Below are 18,813 nucleotides of genomic sequence, written 5' to 3' on the forward strand. Positions count from 1 at the left end.
TGCATCCTCAAGGAGATGACACCATAGTGGGACCCTCAGGATGGTCTGGCAGAGGGCCAGCAGCAGTCAATGCAGAGAATACAGGTTCCCCTTCCTATCTGAACTAAATTTTCACCCTCTATGTTCCTCAATAGATTCAGATACATTTTCCTGTAAATCTTTTGCTGTCTGAACACTTACTTGCTAACCCAAAGTTGGAAGCAAATGAATTTGGATAACATAGTATCCTCTTGTTTCTGAACTTGCTAGCAGAATTCTTGCTATCTCATTTAGGATCTGGTTAATGAAGATCCTAAGTGGGAGGGATGGGCGTTGATAAGAAAGACCAGATTTAGCTGAAGATTCCGTGCCCAGCACAAGGCTTGGCCCACAGCAGGCTCTCAGTAAATACTTGTTGAATGAATGAGGATGGTTGGGGGGTGTTGGGGGGAAGGGGAGGAAGCCTGCAAAAACGGTACTGACCCATACACTGAGAACCTTTAAATGCCAGGGAAAGGAGCTTGGTGGTTTTCCCCAAGGTCTGGGATTGAAAACCTCAAATATTGATGGGTCCAGGAAGATAAAGTGAACTGCAGGTCGCATCCATGGGGGATAGAAAGTACTCAGCTCCATTCTATTGCGGTCACGGTGAAATAACCGCCCAGTGTTTTCAGATCTTAAGAGTTTTCAAGGGAACCCAGAAATTCAGATATTTAAAATATGAAATATCTCCAGAGGTAGTGTGGGCAACTAATTTTTTGAATACTTTGGACGAAACCAAGACACGTTTTGCTATCATTGTGAAGTGACAGAGAAACGTCTGCTTATATTTTTTATGCTAGAGATTATTGACAAATGAAGTTTTAAGTGTAGCTAGAGCCCCCTGGACACTCTAATTAACTACATTTCCCAGAATCCTCTCCCCCTACAACTGCGTTCGTTGCCATAGATACTACTGAGCCACTCTAGTTAAAGGTACAGGGACAAGCACTTGAAGAGCCCGACTCCAGCCTCCGTTGCCAAGATACCAGATTTGGCACATGCGCAGTAAGGAGCGCTTAGACTAGGGCCGTTTGGGAGAGTTGGAGCAGAGGTTCCAACCCAGAGGACTCTGGAAATGGTCGTTTCCAGGCTCCCCTACCCACCCCCCGCCCCCGCTCCCACGCAGGCGCCTTCTGTGGAGGCAACTGATGCTGTCGCCTTGGTGACGTCACTCCGGGCACGCATGACGTCACCCTCACCAAGCATGGAGCTGGGAGGCAAGGCTACCGCAGACGAGTCAAAATGCCCGACTTCACGATCACTTCTTAAGCTGGTGTCCTGACTCAAACCCACTCCGGGAAGGCTTGGGGGTCGTAAGCTGGTGGCCCTAAAATGCTTTTTGTTTAGGTAAGAGTGTTGTTTTGGTTTCTTAAACGTCTTCACGCTACAAGCTCAGCTACTCCCTTAACTTTCTGTCAATTTCCTGGGAGGTGCACAATAAACGGATAATTAAATTGTGCATAAATTATAGTGTGATGAGTGCTCCCGGAGAGCGCAGTCTGGGGCAGGAGAGACAGTTACCAAATAATTACAATACAGTTGTTATAATATCAGCGCTAGGTTCCGGTGGAACCCCGGGAGGGAGTTGAGTCGCCAACTCCAGCTGGGCTGGGCGGGTATAGGGGAAGCTTTCCTATTGGAATTGCTGTAAGAGCTCGTTGCAAGAAATGTAGTTTTCCAAGAGCAATAGAGAAAAAGAACGTTCCGGACAGAGGAAACAGCACGTACAAAGGTCAAGAGGTGGGAAGTATTAATAACTTTTAAAAAATAATATTTAATGCCAATAATAATGATAGCAAACAGAAGGTGGTGTTTTCTGTAACGTACTGTTGTAATGGCTTTATATCAATCTATTCAAATGTCATTTATTTATTAGGGTATTTATTATCTCCCCATGTACAATGAGGAAACAGGAGTATAGGGAGGTTAATGACTTTCAGTGAATAACTGGAATTAACCACCGTGCTGTGTGGCCCTTGCTACAGGGCGCTACCTGCAAAGCACTGTGCCAATTGTCTTCTATGGAACGTCAAATCCTATTGGAGCAGGGCCCTACCCTTTTGACCTCATTTAACTTAATTACTTCCCCAAATGCCGTATCTCCAAATAAAGTCACATTGGGGGTTAGGACTTCAACATATGAATTTTGGGGGAAACAAGTATTCAATCCATAGCACTCTTCCACATCCCACACTTGCATGCCAGCCAGAAAGAGCTACTCATATCTCTTTCTCCCCATCTAGGCTTCTGTATGCTCTGTTCCCTCTGCCTGGAACAGCCCACCTCATTCTCTGCCTTCGCTGGTCACGTCTATGTCTCTTAGTCCATTGGTTCTTATCTTTCAAGCTACAGCTAAGGTGAGACCTCCTCCGAAAGTCCTCCCTAATTGCCCAGAGTGGGTTGGAAGCCCTCCTCTGGGTTCATACGATGCCCTGGGCTTTCCCCATCAAGTACACATATCACACTAGGTCCTAACTGCCTGTAACCATGTCTTTATTATGTACCCTAATTCTAGCAGTAGTGATTGGTCCAAGGGGGTGGGCCCAAGACCCAAGAACGACCAATCAGGACCCTTCCCTGGGATTACAATATGAACTCAGTTGCGACCATGCTACTTACTTCAGCCAATGAGATGCAGATGAAAGTGACATATGTCACTGAGCTCCTTTAACTAGCATGGCTACCCAATGACGAAGGCATCACTCTCCCATTCTAGAGACAAGGACACCTAGAAGGAAGATCTAAGTAACCCATACAAGACCCATAGCTAGTCAAGGACAGTAGTAGGACTAATGTCCTTATGAAAAGAGGAAGAGACACCAGAGCGCTCTCTCTACATGCTCCTGTACCAAGGACAAACCATATGAGGATATATCGAGAAGATGGCCATCTACAAGCAAGGAAGGGGGCTCTCACCAGAAATCAACCATGCTGGCACTGGGATCTAGGACTTTCAGGCTCCAAAAGAAACAAGTTTCTATTGTTAAGTCATTCAGTCTATGGTATTTTGTTATGGCCACCTGGGCTGATTAAGATAGAGTGTCATCAAGTGAAGCAAGGCAGGCTCCAGGCACACGGGGCTTCAGGTACCAGGCTAAGGCCTGGACACTTCGCTGACGGCAGTGCCAAGCCTGAGGAAGGACTGGATCTGCTCTCGTGCAGAAAGACCATTCTGGGGGTCGGGGGGGTATCTGGGTGGTGCAGTCAGTTAAGCATCTGACTCCTTTTTAAAAAGATTTTATTTATTTATTTATTTGCCAGAGAGAGAGAGAGAGGGAGAGCTCATGAGAATACAAGCAGGGGGAGTGGCAGGCGGAGGGAGAAGCAGGCTCCCCACCAAGCAAGGAGCCCAATGCAGGACTCGATCGCAGAACCCTGGGATCGTGACCTGAGCTGAAGGCAGACGCTTAATCGACTGAGCTGCCCAGGCATCCCTATGCGTCTGACTCTTGATTTTGGCTCAGGTGGTGATTTCATGGGTCATGAGATCGAATCCCACATTAGACTCTGCACTCAGCACAGAGTCTGCTTAGGACTTTCTCCCCCTCTCCCTCTACCCTTTCCCCATGCTCATGTGTGCTCTCCCTCTCTCTCTAAAATAAATAAACAAACAAACAAACAAACAAATAAATAAATAAATAAATAAATCTATCTATCTTATTTTAAAAAAGAAAGAAAGAAAGACCCTCTGGAGTGTGTGGGGGACAGACTGAAGAGGAGATACTAGGGGCCAGGAGGTTTGAGATGAGATTGCAGTGAAGGCCTAGGGAGAGGACAAGGCTTGAGCCAGGGCCAAGTTCATAGGCATGGAGAGGGCAACAGAGCTGGGGAGCCTGCCAGTGAGAAGAGGGGCTTCCGTGGACCTGCTGCCACTGGTTGGATCTTTGAGCCTTGGGGCTGCCAAGGTCTCCCTGGGGCTGTTGGTTACATCTTCACAGGGTGGTTGTATGAGTTAAATCTAAGTAGGCTAATAAAGCTCACCGCATGTTGTCACTAAGTGACAGCTGATCTTATTTCATGTTGACAACGGTTCATCTAGCTTTTACTCATGTGTATACATATATTTTACATCTTCATAAACATGAAAGATACATAACTTTGCGATTTTTCTTCTTTCAACCTTCATTCACAAGTATTTCCCCATGTTATCCTGTGCTGATCATTATTATTTCAGGCTCAATAACGTTTCACAGGCAGGGTGTACCATCATTTATCTGAGTCCATATAGCTGAAAATAACTTTTTATTATTTGGTTTCTGATTGGAGATGACCCCCTCCAAGCGACAATTCAGGGACCTGGGCTCCTTCCATTTTCAGCATAGGACTTCCAGGGTCACAGTTTTCATCTACATCTGCAGAAGGGAATAGACTGTGAAAGGTGACAAGGGAGAGGTTTCAATGGGCCAGGTCTGGGCTTGGCATGCATGTTCACTCTCTTTTTTATTGTCCAGAACTTAGTCACATGGCCACCCCAGGTTGCAAGGGAGGCTGGGAAATGTAGTCTAGCTGTGTGCACAGAAAGTAGGGGAAAGGCTTTGAAGAAGAGCTATCTGCCACACATTATCCCAATGAGAGGTTACAGAGAAGAAAACCTAGGTACAGAGTGGACGAGAACTGCCCCAGATCACAAAGAGATTACAATTTATGGGGCAAAATATGGCACTGAAATCCAAATAACCCCTTTTGTCATTAGATTTTTCGTCACTCTTGTTTGAAAAGAGAAAACCTATGGGATTTTATTAATCTTGTACCCAGTAATTTTACATAATTATCTTATGGTTTATCTTAGTGTTTCATTTGATTCTCTGATTTCCAAGATAGCAATCATATTTAAAGAAGGATGAAAACCCAGACTTCTGTGTTCCAATGATACCTTTTCTTTCTCTTGTCTAACTGCACTGATAGTTCTTCCCAAAGTGGTCATGCTAGACAGTTTGTTTTGTGTGGACAGACAGTTTGTTCTGACTTTAATGGGGACTGTTTTGGTTTTTAGCATTAAGACTGATTTGGGGTTTTGATAATATGTATATAATTAAAAACAAGGGAGAGGCAAGTAACTCCTTAAGATTGTTGTCATTACTGGGGCGCCTGGGTGGCTCAGTTGGTTAAGTATCTGCCTTCGGCTCAAGTGATGATCTCAAGGTCCTGGGATAGGGCCTGGGTTGGTCTCCCTGCTCAGTGGGGGGGGGGTCTGCTTCTCCCTCTCCCTCTCCCCCGCCCCTCCCCCCACTAGTGCTCCCTCTCTCAAATAAATAAATAAAATCCTTAAAAAAAATTTGGTGATTTTAAGTCCTCCGGTATCCCAGCAGGCAGTGCAGCCTAGAGACGCTGACAGAGGACCAGAGGAGAGGAGTAGTCGCAGCTGCTTTCCGAGGAGCCAGTGTTGCTGAGATTGCCAAAATGCTTTGGAGTTTTTAACTGACTTAAGAAAAGTCCAAAAGAGATTTGAGACTGTAAAAACTGACGCTGCAGCAAGGGGAATTCAGTGCCAATGCATCAACAAAAAAGACAGCCAGAGTTGGTGGAAGGAAATCTTCCTGTTTTTGTGTTTCCCACGGAGCTAATATTTTATGCAGATGACCAGTCAACACATAAGCAAGTGTTGACTCTGTATAACCCCTATGAGTTTGCCTTAAAGTTCAAAGTTTTGTGTACTACTCCAAATAAGTATGTCGTCACTGATGCTGCAGGTGCAGTAAAACCTCAGTGTTGTGTGGATATTGTGATTCGTCATAGAGATGTTCAATCCTGTCACTATGGTGTAAAAGACAAGTTCCGCCTCCAAGTTTCCGAGCAGGGCCAGAGGAAAACTTTAGGAAGGAAAGAGGTTGTGGCTATTCTTCACCCATCCGCAAAAGAACAACAAAAGGAAGAAGAGGAAAAAAGGATAAAGGAACATTTAACCGAAAGTTTATTTTTTGAGCAGTCCTTTCAACCAGAGAACAGAGCTGTCTCCTCAGGACCTGGCTTACTAACCGTCTTCCTGGGAGTGGTGTGCGTTGCAGCTTTGATGCTTCCTACGCTGGGGGATGTGGAATCGCTGGTACCTCTCTATCTCTACTTAAGTGTGAATCAAAAATTAGTGGCTGCTTATGTCTTAGGTCTTATCACAATGGCTATACTTGGAACATGAGCAAGAAATTCAGTTGACTTCTGAAGTAAATTTATTTTGCAAATATGAACAAAAAAGATGTTGTCATTATTCAAGATGGGCCTATTCTTAAATATATTAAGTTTATGTAGAAACGGCTTATTATTGAACATTCTCAAAACCGTTTTCATATCCATGGATGTGATGGTATTACTTTGATACATCGATTAGCAAATCTTATGATAGCCCAATATCAAACCATCCTTGTATTCCTGGACATACATCTTCCAGTTCCCTCCATAGGGGTCTGTTTCCTTTACCACACGATCCTTTAAGAAGTGATAGGTGAAACTGAGGCAAATAGGAAGCGGATGCCCAGGGATAGTGAGTAATTAAGTGACAAAGGCTCAATTCATCGACCATCAATTTAGATGGGGCCAACTTCTATGTGTCCTGTGGACTTCAGCTACAGGGGAAACTTCGTTAGATGGGTTGAATGGACTATGACGTCCCCTCCTGTGAAAGGCAGCGAAAAGACTCTGGCTAAAATGGGAATATTTGCGGTGTCAGTACAGCCAGACATTTCTCAATACCATGTTCCCTCCCGCCCCACTGCGTACCCCCAAGACTCCATTTCCCAGCATTCCCCGCATCTAGAGACACTAGGCCGGGAGGAGCATGAGCCTGCAATGGTTTCTGGGAAATGTAGTCCAGCTCCGAAACCGCATTTAAAGAACAGGGGTTTAATAGTTCTGAGACAGCGACGGCGCAGGCGCAATCCGCGGCCCGCCAGAGGGAGGGAAGGCCTGGCCGCCCTGCGCAACCCGCGGGGGCGCACAGGTGAGTCCCGACCTGGCGGCCGGGAGCCGGAGCGGTTGGGTGCGGGACGAGCCGGGCAGGCCTGCGGGCGCTCAGGGAGGCGGGCCCGAGTCGCGCCTGGGTGGGCGCTGTGGGCGGGCGGTGTCCCGCCCCCGTCCTATCCCTAGCGAGGCGGCCCCAGAGAGCCTCTGCCATCCGCGCGGCTTCGGACGGTCTCAGCGCGCAGGAATTGGGCGCCTGCTGTTTGCCAGGAGGCAGGCGAGCGCGGAACTGCTGCGAACTCCCAGCAGGGAGACTGAGCGTTTCCTCACTTCTCAGGTGAAGAAACAGACTCCGCGGCTTCTCGCAGGTCCCAGTGGTCGGCCTGGGATCACACCCCGGGGTGTCTGACCCGAAAGCCCCCACGTACTCTGCACAGTCACGCCCTCTGTCGCTGTCCTCCTTACCCTGAGCATGCTTCCCTTTCTCTGGGTCTCCAATCTCTCTGATCGCCCCCCACCATCCCAACCCCTGTTCAGTCCCCCTCTCTGCATGTCTGCGCGCCCCCCTTCCCCACGAGTCTGTGTTTGTTTCTAAAAATAGGGCCATTATCTTCCAAGACCACAGCACCATGATCACATCAGGACAGTAACATCGATACAAACGATTAGCTAATCTGCAGACCCTCAGATTTTGCTAATTGTCCCAATAGTGTACTTAACGGCAAAAGAAAATCCCGTATCACGCAAGGCATTAGTTGTTGGGTCTCTTTAGTCTCCGTGAACTTGACGCAGTTCTTCATTCTTTCCTTGATCTTGATGATCTTGGCAAAACCAGGTACTTCTACAACGTCCCTTAGTCTGGCTTTGTTCAGTGTTTCATCATGATTAGATTTAGGTTTGGCGGGAATACGTTAGGCGTGATGCTGTGTCCTCGTCAGATCAGGAGCCCCTGCCGCCCGTTTGCCCATCACAGGTCATGTCAGTCTTGATCACTTGGCTGCAGTGGCGTCTGCCAGGCCTCTCCGCTCTAAAGTTACCTTCTTCTTTCTGTAATTATTAAGTGACTTGTGAGGAGATAGATAGGGGAGAGTCTGTAAGACTCTGCTTCTCATTTCCTCATCAGAATTTTGCCCACTGGTTTCAGCCTTCAACTGCTTGTGTTCCTGTGTAACCGGAAACACGTGTGAAGCCGTGTCGTTTTATTTCTGGACTGTATTAGATTCCCGTTGCCGCTGTAACAAGTTACCATAAACTTGGTAGCTTCAAACAACACAAATGTGTTCTCTTACAGGAGGTTCTCTTACAGAGAGGCTCTAACCTCTCTTGGGGAGGTTAGAAGTCTGCAGTGGGTTTCACCCGGCTGAAATCAAGGTGTCAGCAGAGCAGTGCGCCCTCCTGAGGCTCTAGGGGGCAATCCGTTTCCTTGCCTTTCCCAGCTTCTAGAAGCTGCTTGCGTTCCTTAGATGAGGCCTCTTCCTCCAGCTTCAGAGCCAGAGGCTGTGTCTTCTCTCTCTGACTCTGTTCCTCTTTATTTCCCTCACATGGCCTACTCCTCCAGGTCACATATCCCCCTGCCTCCCTCTTCTGGGGACACTTACGATTGCATTTAGGACCCACCCTGATAATCCAGGATAATCTTCCTATCTAGAGGTGCTTAACTTAATCACATCACAGGTTCATCCCACAAGATACAAGAGTAGGGCCACTGTTCGGCCCACCACCTGGCCTGTGTCCTGGCCTGTCTCCCCCACCAGGCAGGGATCCCCTTTAGGGGCTCATTATTCGCTCATTATTCTGTCCTCAGATGAGCCCGTCACTCTCACATGAGTCTCAGAGCATAGTTGATGAATGAATGGAAGTCACCATAATCCAAATACCAATTTTTCTTTTTCTTTTCTTCAAACAACATCGTAAGTGGGAGGTCAGGTTCCTTATGCAGGATTTGTAAGGCAGATAGAAGGAGCTCTCTAGGGGCACCTGGGTGGCTCAATCGGTTAAGTGTCCAACTCTCGATCTCAGCTCAGGTCTTGATCTCAGGGTTGCGCACTGGACTCCACGCCCTATTAAAAAAAAAAGAAGAAGAAGAAGGTGCTCTGCAGAAAGGGGTAGATCCACACCAGGGAATACTATTCAGCCATAAAAAGGAACGAAGCCTTGATACATAGTACAACATGGATGAATCTGGAACACATTATGCTAAATGAAAGAAGCCAGACACAAAAATATGATTCCATTCATATGAAATGTCCAGAATAGGCAAATCCATTAAGACAGAGAAATGAGGGGCGCATGGGTGGCACAGTCAGTTAAATGACCGATTGGTTTCAGCTCGGGTGGTGATCTCAGGGTTGTGAGATTAAGCCCCGAGTTGGGCTCTGTGCTCAGTGCAGTCTGCTTGGGACTCCTTCTCCCTTGCCCTCTGCCCCTCCCCGCTCTATGAAATAAATAAACAAATCGAGAGAAAGAAAGAAAGAAAGAAAGAAAGAAAGAAAGAGAGAGAGAGAGAGAGAGAAAGGAAGGAAGGAAGGAAGGAAGGAAGGAAGGAAGAAAGAAAGAAAGAAAGAAAGAAAGAAAGAAAGAAAGAAAGAAAAGAAAAGAAAGAAAGTTGAGTAGTTGTCAGGGGCTGGCATTGAAGGGCTGGGAAAGAATAGGGAGATTTGGGAGTGACTGATTAATGGTAGAGGGTTTCCTTTTAGGGTGATGGTGAAAACATTCTGGAACCAGATCCTGGTGATGGTTGCACAACAACGTCCTAAATGCCACCGAACTGTATTGTTTAAAGTGGTTAAAATGTTACATTGCATGTTATATGCATTTTACCACGAGAAAAAAAAGTAAGAATAAAAAGGCGCAGCCAGACTTCTGGGCCTGAATCCCGCTCTGACACTTGAAATCTCTGTGACCTTGAGGAAGGGCCTTGACCTCTCGTGCCTCTGTTTCCTTCTCTGGGGACAGCCCTAGTTACGTCTTCCAGAGCTGTTATGTGGGTGCAGTGAGCTGAGCCTCCTGATTGCCAGCTGTTGTCGGTATGGAATGGGGGCCTCAGGCAGCCTGTCCTGAGCCTTCGCTCCAGCTCCTGGGAGACTAGGGTCCTCTCTGTCATGAGACATCTTTGGGAAAGCGACTGTCTGTCTGTCTGGGCCAGAACTGACCCCCTCTGTGCTCCAGTCTCCTCCTCCAGCTCTGCGGACTCAGGCCTGGTCCTTTCTGCTGGAGGCACATACCCAGGACCCTGATGGCTGAGGACCAGGTGAGTCTGGGCTCCCTCTTCCCCAAGATGACTTTGTGGACCCCAGAGGGCCATCCTTATCTCTGCCTGTGGACCGAAGATCATCTGCCCCTCCCAGGCATGGGGAAGAGGCTATGGTGGGAAGAGCTCTGGGGCTGGGAGGGGAGAGGAAAGGAGGGGATGGAGGGAAAGGGAGGGGAGGGGCAGGATACTCTGAGCTGGGACGTTATGATATGGTCTAAAAACCAATCTAATGCTCAGCGGCCTTTTGAGTTGCCAAGAGAAGTGGGCAGTAGATGGTTTTGCTTCACCCCGAGCCTTATCCTTGGAGTCAGGGATGGGGATTGGGATCCCAGTTTGGGTCTGAGATGGAGCACCACTTAGTTATCATTCTTGCACACAATGGCTTGATTTTTAAAAAATGTTTCTTAGGATTGTCATATACAGGTGTGCAGGTTGCGCACTGCACAAGGGTGCTTCACCACAGTGGCAGGATTCACATCGTATACCTCATTCACTGGTATATTATGGCAGTTTTTACGCAGATGGCAGTAAACTTATTTACTAAAATAATTGGCATATTATAACAATTTTCCAACAGATGGCAGTAAAGAGTCACCCAAAAGGGAGCTTTCTCCTACCTTCTGCCAATGTGCCTGTGGGCTAGCAGCTGCCTGAAACTTTCTGCATTTCTGTGGGCCATATTTATTCAGTTATCTCAAACCTGCTGAGTCAGGATGTTCCAGCCTGGAGTGTTAGAGCTGGTTCATCCACCAGCAGGGGTAGGCTCTTGACCCATGACCTCTCCGGCCCCAGAGTTCTAGAAGGATATGGCCCTCCACCATGTAAAATTGCCCCTTGCAGGAATCAGTGACCTTCAAGGATGTGGCTGTGGACTTCACCCTGGAGGAGTGGGGCCAGCTGGGGCCTGGCCAGAGGAAGCTGTACTGGGACGTGATGCTGGAGAACTACCAGAACCTTCTCTCACTGGGTGAGGCCCTGCCCCCTGCCTTCCCAGGAAGAGGCGTGATGCCCCCTTTCTGCCCTCATCTCCTTTGTGCCCACCCACTGCTCAACAGAGGGCACTCACTGAGGTCATGGGGTGCCCTCTCTGCTCCTGGCCTCTGTCTGTATCTCTGTCTCTCCGCCACTTCTCCTAGAGTCCCTGCGTCCCCAGGGGCCCTGAGTCCTCTGCCTGTCCTGCAACATTTCAGCCTGTGCCCCCACCTTCTCCTCTTGCTCCCCTTTCCACATGGGGTGACTTCAGGTTCCTCCCTGGAATGCCTGTTCTAGAATCTCAGACTCTCAAGTGCTCCTTGGATGTCCTTCAGTCATCTGGCTCCATCTCAGAATCTTTCCAAAGCACAGGAATGCTGTTCCCCAAATATGTCTCCCTCATCCTACGCTGTCCACCACCCCGCCCCCTGCCTCCTGCACCCCTGCAAGGGCACTCACATTTGTCACACTCACCCTGACCTCAGCGTCTCCACACGGACCTGCTCCTCCTCCACTGGGTCCCCCATCCCCAGACCAAACACCCCCAACACCATCTTCACTCCTCTCCCTCCCTCCTCCCCAGCAGCCCCCCACATCCTCTCTGCCTCCCAGCAATCTCTGCCTGTCCCCTCCTCTCTGCCTGCAGCCCAGCCCTGACCTGGCCTTGTCCTCACCCCCTGACCCCACTCCGGCCTCCTCAGTGGGCTGTCTTTCTGTCCACCTCCATCTCTCCTCAGGTCCTTTTTCTGACTCTTCTGTCTTGCATTTTCCCTATAAGCTCTGGTGGTTTGAAGGCTCCTTCCTCAGCCTTCCTCGCTCACACACTTTCACTGGACGAACTCACCAAAAACCCGCTTAAACTTCGGCGTCAGGGGCCCCAGGAAAGCCCCCAGTTTCCGGGGCTCGAGGAGGACCCACAGGCCTCAGCAGGCAGCTGTACTCACAGCCCCGATTCATTGCAGTGAAAGGACACCGAGCATAGCCAGCTAAGGGATAAGGCATGTGGGGTGACATCTAGGGGGGACCAGGCCAGAGTCGCCTCCCCGAGGAGTCACACAGGACATACAACAAGACGTGACAACACGTGTGAGGTGTTGTACCCCAGGGACCCTCGTTAGAGACCCCATCAGCGCCCAGGGTTTTCACTGAGGTCTGGTTGCATCAGCAGCCTCAGCCTAGCACGTATCAAAATTCCAGACTCCCCGAAGGAAAGCAGGGGTTCAGCAGAAACCCCATTGTGTGCACCAATAGCTTAGGCCCGGGGAGGCCCTCCTGGCAACCAGGGAGTGCAGGGAAGCTTCCCGAAATCCAGCTTCCCAGATGCCAGCCACGGGCTGCCTTGTAAGCAGGCCTTTCCAAGGAGAGCCAGCAGCCTGCTCTGTGACCCCTTTTCTTCACAACTTGGGTGTAAAGAACGAGGTCCCTTCTGCCTGTCCCCTGCAGAAGTGCATTCCCTCACAGTTCAGAGGCCAGAGGTGCAAAATCCAGCTGTGGGCAACCTCCTTTAGAAGGCTCCAGGGCGAGGTCCTTCCTGGATACAGCTTCTGGAGGCTCCTGGCGGCCCTTGCTGTTCCTTGCCCTGTACCCCCGTCACCCCGATCTCGGCCTCCATCTTCACATGACCTTTCCCCTCCATGTATGTCTGTGTGTCTCTCCTCTTCAAACAAGGACACCGGTCTTTGGACTCAGGGCCCAGCCTGCCCCTGTAGGACCTCATGTTCACAAATTACATCTGCAAAGCCCCTGTTTCTGAGGAAGGTCACATTCTGCGGTTTCTCTGGACGAAATTTGGGGAGAACACTGTTCAACCCACTATCAGAAGAGAGAAGTGAGTGGTCTCAAAGACAGCAGGCATAAAAAAGGCAGAAAGAAAGAGATGAGATTAATTTCAGGAATGTATTTTCTTCTCCCCAATCCGTCCAAAAGATGATCATTTTGGCACCTATCGAGACAACAATCAATATGCCAATTATTGATGATATTTTTACATTTTTCTCCACAGTAAGTCAGTCTTTGAAGTTCGATGTGTATTTCACACTCAGCTTGAACGGGACAGAACCGGAGCCTTAAGCAGGGATGTCAGGGCCCAGGCTCTTCCTGGAATGTAGTAGGCACTAACAAATGAGTCTTGCACAGACCATTAGAGCTGCCGCCTTTTTTTTTTTTAGATTTATTTATTTATTTATTTTAGAGAAAGCAAGAGAGTGAGAGTGTGAGTGGGGGGAGGGGCAGAAGGAGAGGGAGAGAGAAAGACACTCCCAAGCAGACTCCCCATTGAGCAGGGAGCCCGACGCGGGGCTCGATCCCAAGACCCTGAGATCATGACCTGAGCCAAAATCCAGAGGCGGACACTTAACCGACTGAGCCACCCAAGCACCTGGACCACTAGAGCTTCTAATCATTAGGCATCCAGTGTATGCAGCTCCCCTGAGGCCTCCCGATGACTGGCAGCCATGGCCAAATCCGGTGTCTTTTCCAGGGGCAGGGCCTCCTGGGTCCAAACCCGATGTGATCTCCCGTCTGGAGCGAGGGGAGGAGCCCAGAATGGAGAAGAGGGAAGCCAAGCAAGCTGCCTGTCCAGGTGGGTGAGGTTGTCCGGCAGGAGTGAGCAATCTTCCTGCCCTGTCTGTCTTGACCAGTGACAAGAATGAGGCAGCCTAACACACCGGCCATAGTCATGGGTGCTGGGTTCAAATCCCAGCTCCACCACTTCCTGGCTCTGTGACCTTCAGGCAGGTCATTTAGCTTCTCTGTGCCTCAATTTCCTCACCTGCAAGATGGGCGCAGTAATAGTACTCCGGGTTGGGGAAGATCAATGAATTAACACCTGAAAGTGTAGCCCAGCGCCTGGCACTTGGCAACCCCCTGGTCAGAATAGGCTACAACGATTATCGATTATTCTTTATTGGATTCTTTACATCCTATATGTAAAGACCTAGATGTGGGACCCCTGCCGGACATGTTGGGGAACAGGAGGCCAGATGTTTGCCCCCCACTGGCTCACAAACTCCATGAGGGGAAGGGGTTGAAGCATCTTTGTTTCTCTCACTGTCCGCCGTGTGGTGAGGTGGGACTTGCCCCCTCTTTCCCCTTCACCAGAGCCCATCAGTCCCCAGTCCTGTCCCTCCTACACCCTAACTTTTCCCAGTCCCCTGTGCTCTCTCTCCCACAACCCTGGCATGGGCCTCAGCTTCCCTCAGTTGCACCCTCACCCCGGCCTCCTCCCTCACCTCCCAGCCTCTAGCATTACTCCCTACAGTTCATCTCACACAGCCCAAGAGGGGTCTTTCTACACCCAGAGCTGATCCCACTCCTCCCCTACTCACAGCCCTCCCATGGCTCCCCAGTACCCCTGACAAGTCCTAGCACTGTGGTTAGCACGTGACAGTTATGCAATTAATAGGTGTCCCACGAACAGATCTAGGCATCTAAAAATCCATCCCCTTCAACAAATTCTACGTATCTGTGCTTCCTGCCTGTCATCTCTTCTCTACACTTCCCTTTCTCCAAATGGCAAGGTTGTGCTGTAAAAGCCTCACATACATTCAATATTTATTGATGTCTTTTTTTAAGATTTTATTTATTTGAGAGAGAGCCAGAACGAGCAGGGGAAGGGGCAGAGGGACAAGCAGACTCCCCGCTGAGCGGGGAGCCCCACGCGGGGCTCAATCCCAGGACCCTGAGATTATGACCTGAGCCAAAGGCAGACGCTTAAGCGACTGAGCCCCCCAAGTCCCCCTATTTATTGATATCTTTTGATCAAATTATAGTTATATGTGTTCATCACAGAAACTTCGAAAATATAAATAAGAATAAAGCAGGAAATGGAAATCTCCCCATAATCCTGCTTATCTCTCAAAAAATCTACTTTTCACATTTTACCCCAAAAGCTTTACTGTATTTTTTTAATTATAAAAGTAAATAATAACAATGTGAATATGGACACCTGGGTGGCTCAGTCATTAAGCGTCTGCCTTTGGCTCAGGGTGTGATCCCAGGGTCCTGAGTTTGAGCCCCGTGTCGGGCTCCCTGCTCTGCTGGGAGCCTGCTTGTTCCTCTCCCACTCTCCCTGCTTGTGTTCCCTCTCTCGATGGCTGTCTCTCTCTCTGTCAAATAAATAAATAAAATCTTTAAAAAAAAAAAAAGCAAAACAGCAACATGAATAAACCTTGAGGACATGATGCTAAGTGAAATAAGCCAGACACAAAACGATAAATATTGTATGATTCCACTTCCATGAGGCACCCAGAGTAGGCAAATTCATAGAGCCAAAGTGGGATGGTGGTGGCCAGGGGCTGGGGAAGGGGGAACAGGCTAGTGTTGAATGGGTGCAATGTTTCAGTTTGGGAAGATGAGACATTCTGGAGATGGATGGCGGTGCTGATTGTACCACGGCGGGAGTGTATACGTGCGACCGAACAGCACACCTAAAACTGATCTAACTGTTGCATTTTATGTTGTATGTATTTTACCATAATAAAAAATAAAAAATTAAAAACCCTCCATCCCGCTATGCACATGCGTACACACATTAACACGTACATAAACAGGGGCGCCTGGGTGACTCAGTCAGTTAAGCATCTGCCTTCTGTTTGTGTCGTGATCCCGGAGTCCCAGGGCCAAGCCCCGCGTCGGGCTCCCTGCTCAGTGGGAAGCCTGCTTCTCCCTCTCCCTCTGCTGCTCCCCCTGCTCGTGCTCTCTCACTTGCTCTCTCTCTCTCAAATAAATAAGTAAAACCTTTTTTAAAAAACATATTTTTATTTTTAGGATATTTGGAGGCCATCCTTCCATGTCACAACCTGAATCTCTTGTGTCTTTTGAAATAGCAACCTAAACTTTGAAACTTGTCTTTTAAAGTTTTCCAGTGTCAGTTCAACTTAATCAGTTTCCTTGGCCCCAAGGCAGATGATACTCCCATTTTCCATTTCTTTCAGACCTGGACACCAGCTCTGCAACTCCTTGGGAGACACCTCTGAAAAAGAGCGTTTCTGAAGAGGCCACTTCCCCAGTGGGAAAGATGGAGGGAGTTTTAAGGGCGGTGCTTGCAGATGCCAGGCTGGGGGGATCCTGGACCTGTAGCCATTGGTTGGAGGAGCAGGGAAAGCAAGAGAGGCTTTTAAGGTGTGTGTTTGCTCCTCCCAAGGAGACCATCTGTGGGGAGAGAGGCCTGGGCTGTCACGAGCTTGGGCGGAGCCTCAGGCAGACCTCAGCCTTCATCAGGAAGCAAAGAGGGCCTGCGGGAGAGAGGACTCAGAAGAGGAATGGGCCAAGAAAGAGCCTGAAATGCCAAAGGACCTTTGCAGAAAAGAAGCCATTTAACTGCGGAGAATGTGGGAAAGCCTTCATTTACCATTCAGACTATATTCTACACCAGAGAATTCACACTGGAGAGAAACCCTACAAGTGTAATGACTGCGGGAAGGCCTTCAGCAACAGCTCATATTTCATTCAGCACCACATCATTCACACGGGAGAGAAGCCCTACGTGTGCAGCGAATGCGGCAAGACCTTTACCCAGAGCTCATCGCTTACCGAGCATCAGAGGATCCACACTGGAGAGAAGCCATACAAATGCAAGGAATGTGGGAAGGCCTTCACCCAGAGCTCCTCCCTCATTAAACACCAGCGGTGCCATACTGGGGAGAAACCCTATAAATGCAACCAGTGTGGGAAGTTCTACTCACAGGTGTCCCACCTCACCCGCCACCAGAAAATCCACACGGGGGAGAAGCCCTACAAATGTGGAGAGTGTGGCAAGGCCTTCTGTCATACTTCCTCCTTGACTCAGCACCAGACAATCCACACCGGGGAGAAACCCTACAAATGTAACGAGTGTGGGAAGACCTTCAGCCACAGCTCGTCCCTGTCCCAGCACCAGCGAGTTCACACTGGAGAGAAACCCTATGAGTGCTCCGAGTGTGGCAAAGCCTTCAGCCACAGTTCATCCCTGACTCAGCATCAGAGAATTCACACTGGTGAGAAGCCCTATGAGTGTAACGAGTGTGGGAAGGCTTATACACAGATTTCCCACCTCATGAGGCACCAGAGCGTTCACATGGGAGAAAAACCCTATATATGTAATGAGTGTGGAAAGGCTTTCAGTCACACCTCATCCTTCACTCAACACCAGACAATTCACACTGGTGAGAAGCCCTACAAATGTAATGAATGTGGGAAAACCTTCAGCCAGAACTCTTCACTTACACGCCACCAGAGGATTCACACCGGGGAGAAGCCCTATGAGTGTAAAGTGTGCGGGAAGGCCTATACCCAGATTTCCCACCTTATCCAACACCAGAGGATTCACACTGGAGAGAAACCTTACGAGTGCAGTGAGTGTGGGAAAGCCTTCAGCCGGAGCACCCACCTTATCGAGCATCAGAAAATCCACACAGGTGAGAAACCCTATAAGTGCAGAGAGTGTGGGAAAACATTCAGTCACAACTCCTCCCTCACTCAGCATCAGAGAATTCACACTGGCGAGAAACCCTACACATGTAAGGAATGCGGGAAAGCCTTCAACCAGAGCATCCACCTGATTCAGCATCAGAGGACCCATACTGGAGAGAAACCCTACAAATGTAACAACTGTGGGAAAACCTATACCCAGATTTCACACCTTATTCAACACCAGAAGGTTCACACGGGTGGCAAACGCTATGTGTGTAAGGAATGTGGGGAGGATTTCAACTGGAGTTCACACCTGACTGAACACCAGAGGCTTCACACCGTGCACGACGCCTACGTCTGCTATGATTTTGAGAAAGCCTTTGCGTGGAGCACACAGCTTGCTGATTATCAGAGAACTCCTGCTGACCAGAAAGCCTGAGAAGGTAGCAGATGGGGGGTTCTCATGCTGCGTTCGGTGCAGCCTTCATCAGCACCAGTAACTTCCTCCCAGAGAGGAACCCTAACACCGTATAGTGAGAGAGGTGCTTCTCTGTTTCCTACAAGGAGCTGGTGCAGTTTTTCACCAGCTGGGACAGCTTCTGGTCATATTAGGAGCTCCCCCCTAAAATCTCAGCTTCCCCCCTATTTTTCAGTCTAAGGTTGTCCCAGAAGGTGGTGTAAATGGAATGTAACATCATCTGATATCTTTAATAAGGTCTCTGTGAACTTTTTAAATTATCGATCATTCATTAAATCGGAGCTTGAAAATTCAAGGAAAAAAAACACAGCTGGGAAGATAAACCCTTTAAAGTACAAGTCTGTGTAGCTGAACCTCAGCACAAGATTTTAGTGTCCTTTAAAACTTTGAGCTACAAATTTCATGGCAAAATCCGCAGTTGGCTTAAACACAGTATGTTCTGCTATTTACAACCATTTTTAAAGGTCTATTTTTTGTGTCTTTCCCATGTCCAGGATTTATGCTTTATAAAGGGAATCGCCCTCTTAAGCATCATTTTCTGTTTTTATTCATGCCCAAAGGGAAATTTTTCTTTCATCATATAAGCATAGTATTAAAAAAGGCGGGGGAAGGGTGGCGCCTGGGTGGCTCAGTCTGTTAAGTGTCCGACTTTTGCCTTCAGCTCAGTCATGATCTCAGGGTTATGAGATCAAGCCGCATGTCAGGCTTTGCACTCACAGAGCCTGCTTAAGATTCTCTCTCTCCCTCTGTCTCTCTCTCCCCCTCTGTAAAAAAAAAACCCAAAAAACAAAAAAACAAACAAAAAACC

At 48.7% G+C, this 18,813-nt stretch overlaps 3 protein-coding genes across 7 annotated transcripts in view; 2 read left to right on the forward strand and 1 right to left on the reverse strand.

Annotated features, from left to right (window-relative positions):
• Positions 1-1,086: 1,086 nt before the first annotated feature.
• On the forward strand, positions 1,087-6,254 carry LOC113247295 (motile sperm domain-containing protein 1-like). 3 transcript variants are annotated; one of them, XM_044380058.3, is made up of 3 exons: positions 1,087-1,368; positions 2,265-2,378; positions 5,331-6,254. In XM_044380058.3, exon 3 carries the CDS (start codon positions 5,513-5,515, stop codon positions 6,152-6,154), a length of 642 nt encoding a protein of 213 aa, XP_044235993.1. In that variant the 5' UTR covers positions 1,087-1,368; positions 2,265-2,378; positions 5,331-5,512; the 3' UTR covers positions 6,155-6,254. The 3 variants fall into 3 exon arrangements, with proteins under 3 accessions (XP_044235993.1, XP_057170582.1, XP_044235994.1); XM_057314599.1 differs by lacking the exon at positions 2,265-2,378 and having other exon boundaries at positions 5,328-6,254; XM_044380059.3 differs by lacking the exon at positions 2,265-2,378.
• Positions 6,255-6,741: 487 nt separating this feature from the next.
• Positions 6,742-18,533, forward strand: LOC113247252 (zinc finger protein 260-like). Of its 3 annotated transcripts, none has more exons than XM_057314591.1 (5): positions 6,742-6,952; positions 10,081-10,162; positions 11,006-11,132; positions 13,623-13,718; positions 16,072-18,533. In XM_057314591.1, the coding sequence occupies exons 2-5, from the start codon at positions 10,148-10,150 to the stop codon at positions 17,964-17,966; spliced, it is 2,133 nt and encodes a 710-aa protein (XP_057170574.1). In that variant the 5' UTR covers positions 6,742-6,952; positions 10,081-10,147; the 3' UTR covers positions 17,967-18,533. The 3 variants fall into 3 exon arrangements, with proteins under 3 accessions (XP_057170574.1, XP_044235960.1, XP_026343987.1); XM_026488202.4 differs by having other exon boundaries at positions 6,743-6,952; positions 13,617-13,718; XM_044380025.3 differs by lacking the exon at positions 13,623-13,718.
• The window catches only part of LOC113269421 (NADPH oxidase 4), a 173,201-nt gene continuing 161,872 nt past the window's right edge, over positions 7,485-18,813 (reverse strand). Inside the window, exon 14 of the mRNA XM_057314595.1 lies at positions 7,485-8,972. Coding sequence (XP_057170578.1) covers positions 8,933-8,972 — 40 coding nt within the window. The 3' untranslated portion in view covers positions 7,485-8,932. The remainder of the gene's footprint in view (positions 8,973-18,813) is intronic.

The sequence above is a fragment of the Ursus arctos genome, unplaced genomic scaffold (genome assembly GCF_023065955.2).
Source record: "Ursus arctos isolate Adak ecotype North America unplaced genomic scaffold, UrsArc2.0 scaffold_19, whole genome shotgun sequence".
Lineage (NCBI taxonomy): Eukaryota > Metazoa > Chordata > Mammalia > Carnivora > Ursidae > Ursus > Ursus arctos.

What these genes read in the sequence shown, in the direction of transcription:
- LOC113247295 (XM_044380058.3), top strand. Translation starts at nt 5,513, where the DNA reads ATGCATCAACAAAAAAGACAGCCAGAGTTGGTGGAAGGAAATCTTCCT.
- LOC113247252 (XM_026488202.4), top strand. An exon ending in CCAGAACCTTCTCTCACTGG is followed by an intron (nt 11,133 to 13,616) that starts GTGAGGCCCTGC and finishes TGTCTTTTCCAG; the next exon opens with GGGCAGGGCCTCCTGGGTCC. An exon ending in CAAGCAAGCTGCCTGTCCAG is followed by an intron (nt 13,719 to 16,071) that starts GTGGGTGAGGTT and finishes CATTTCTTTCAG; the next exon opens with ACCTGGACACCAGCTCTGCA.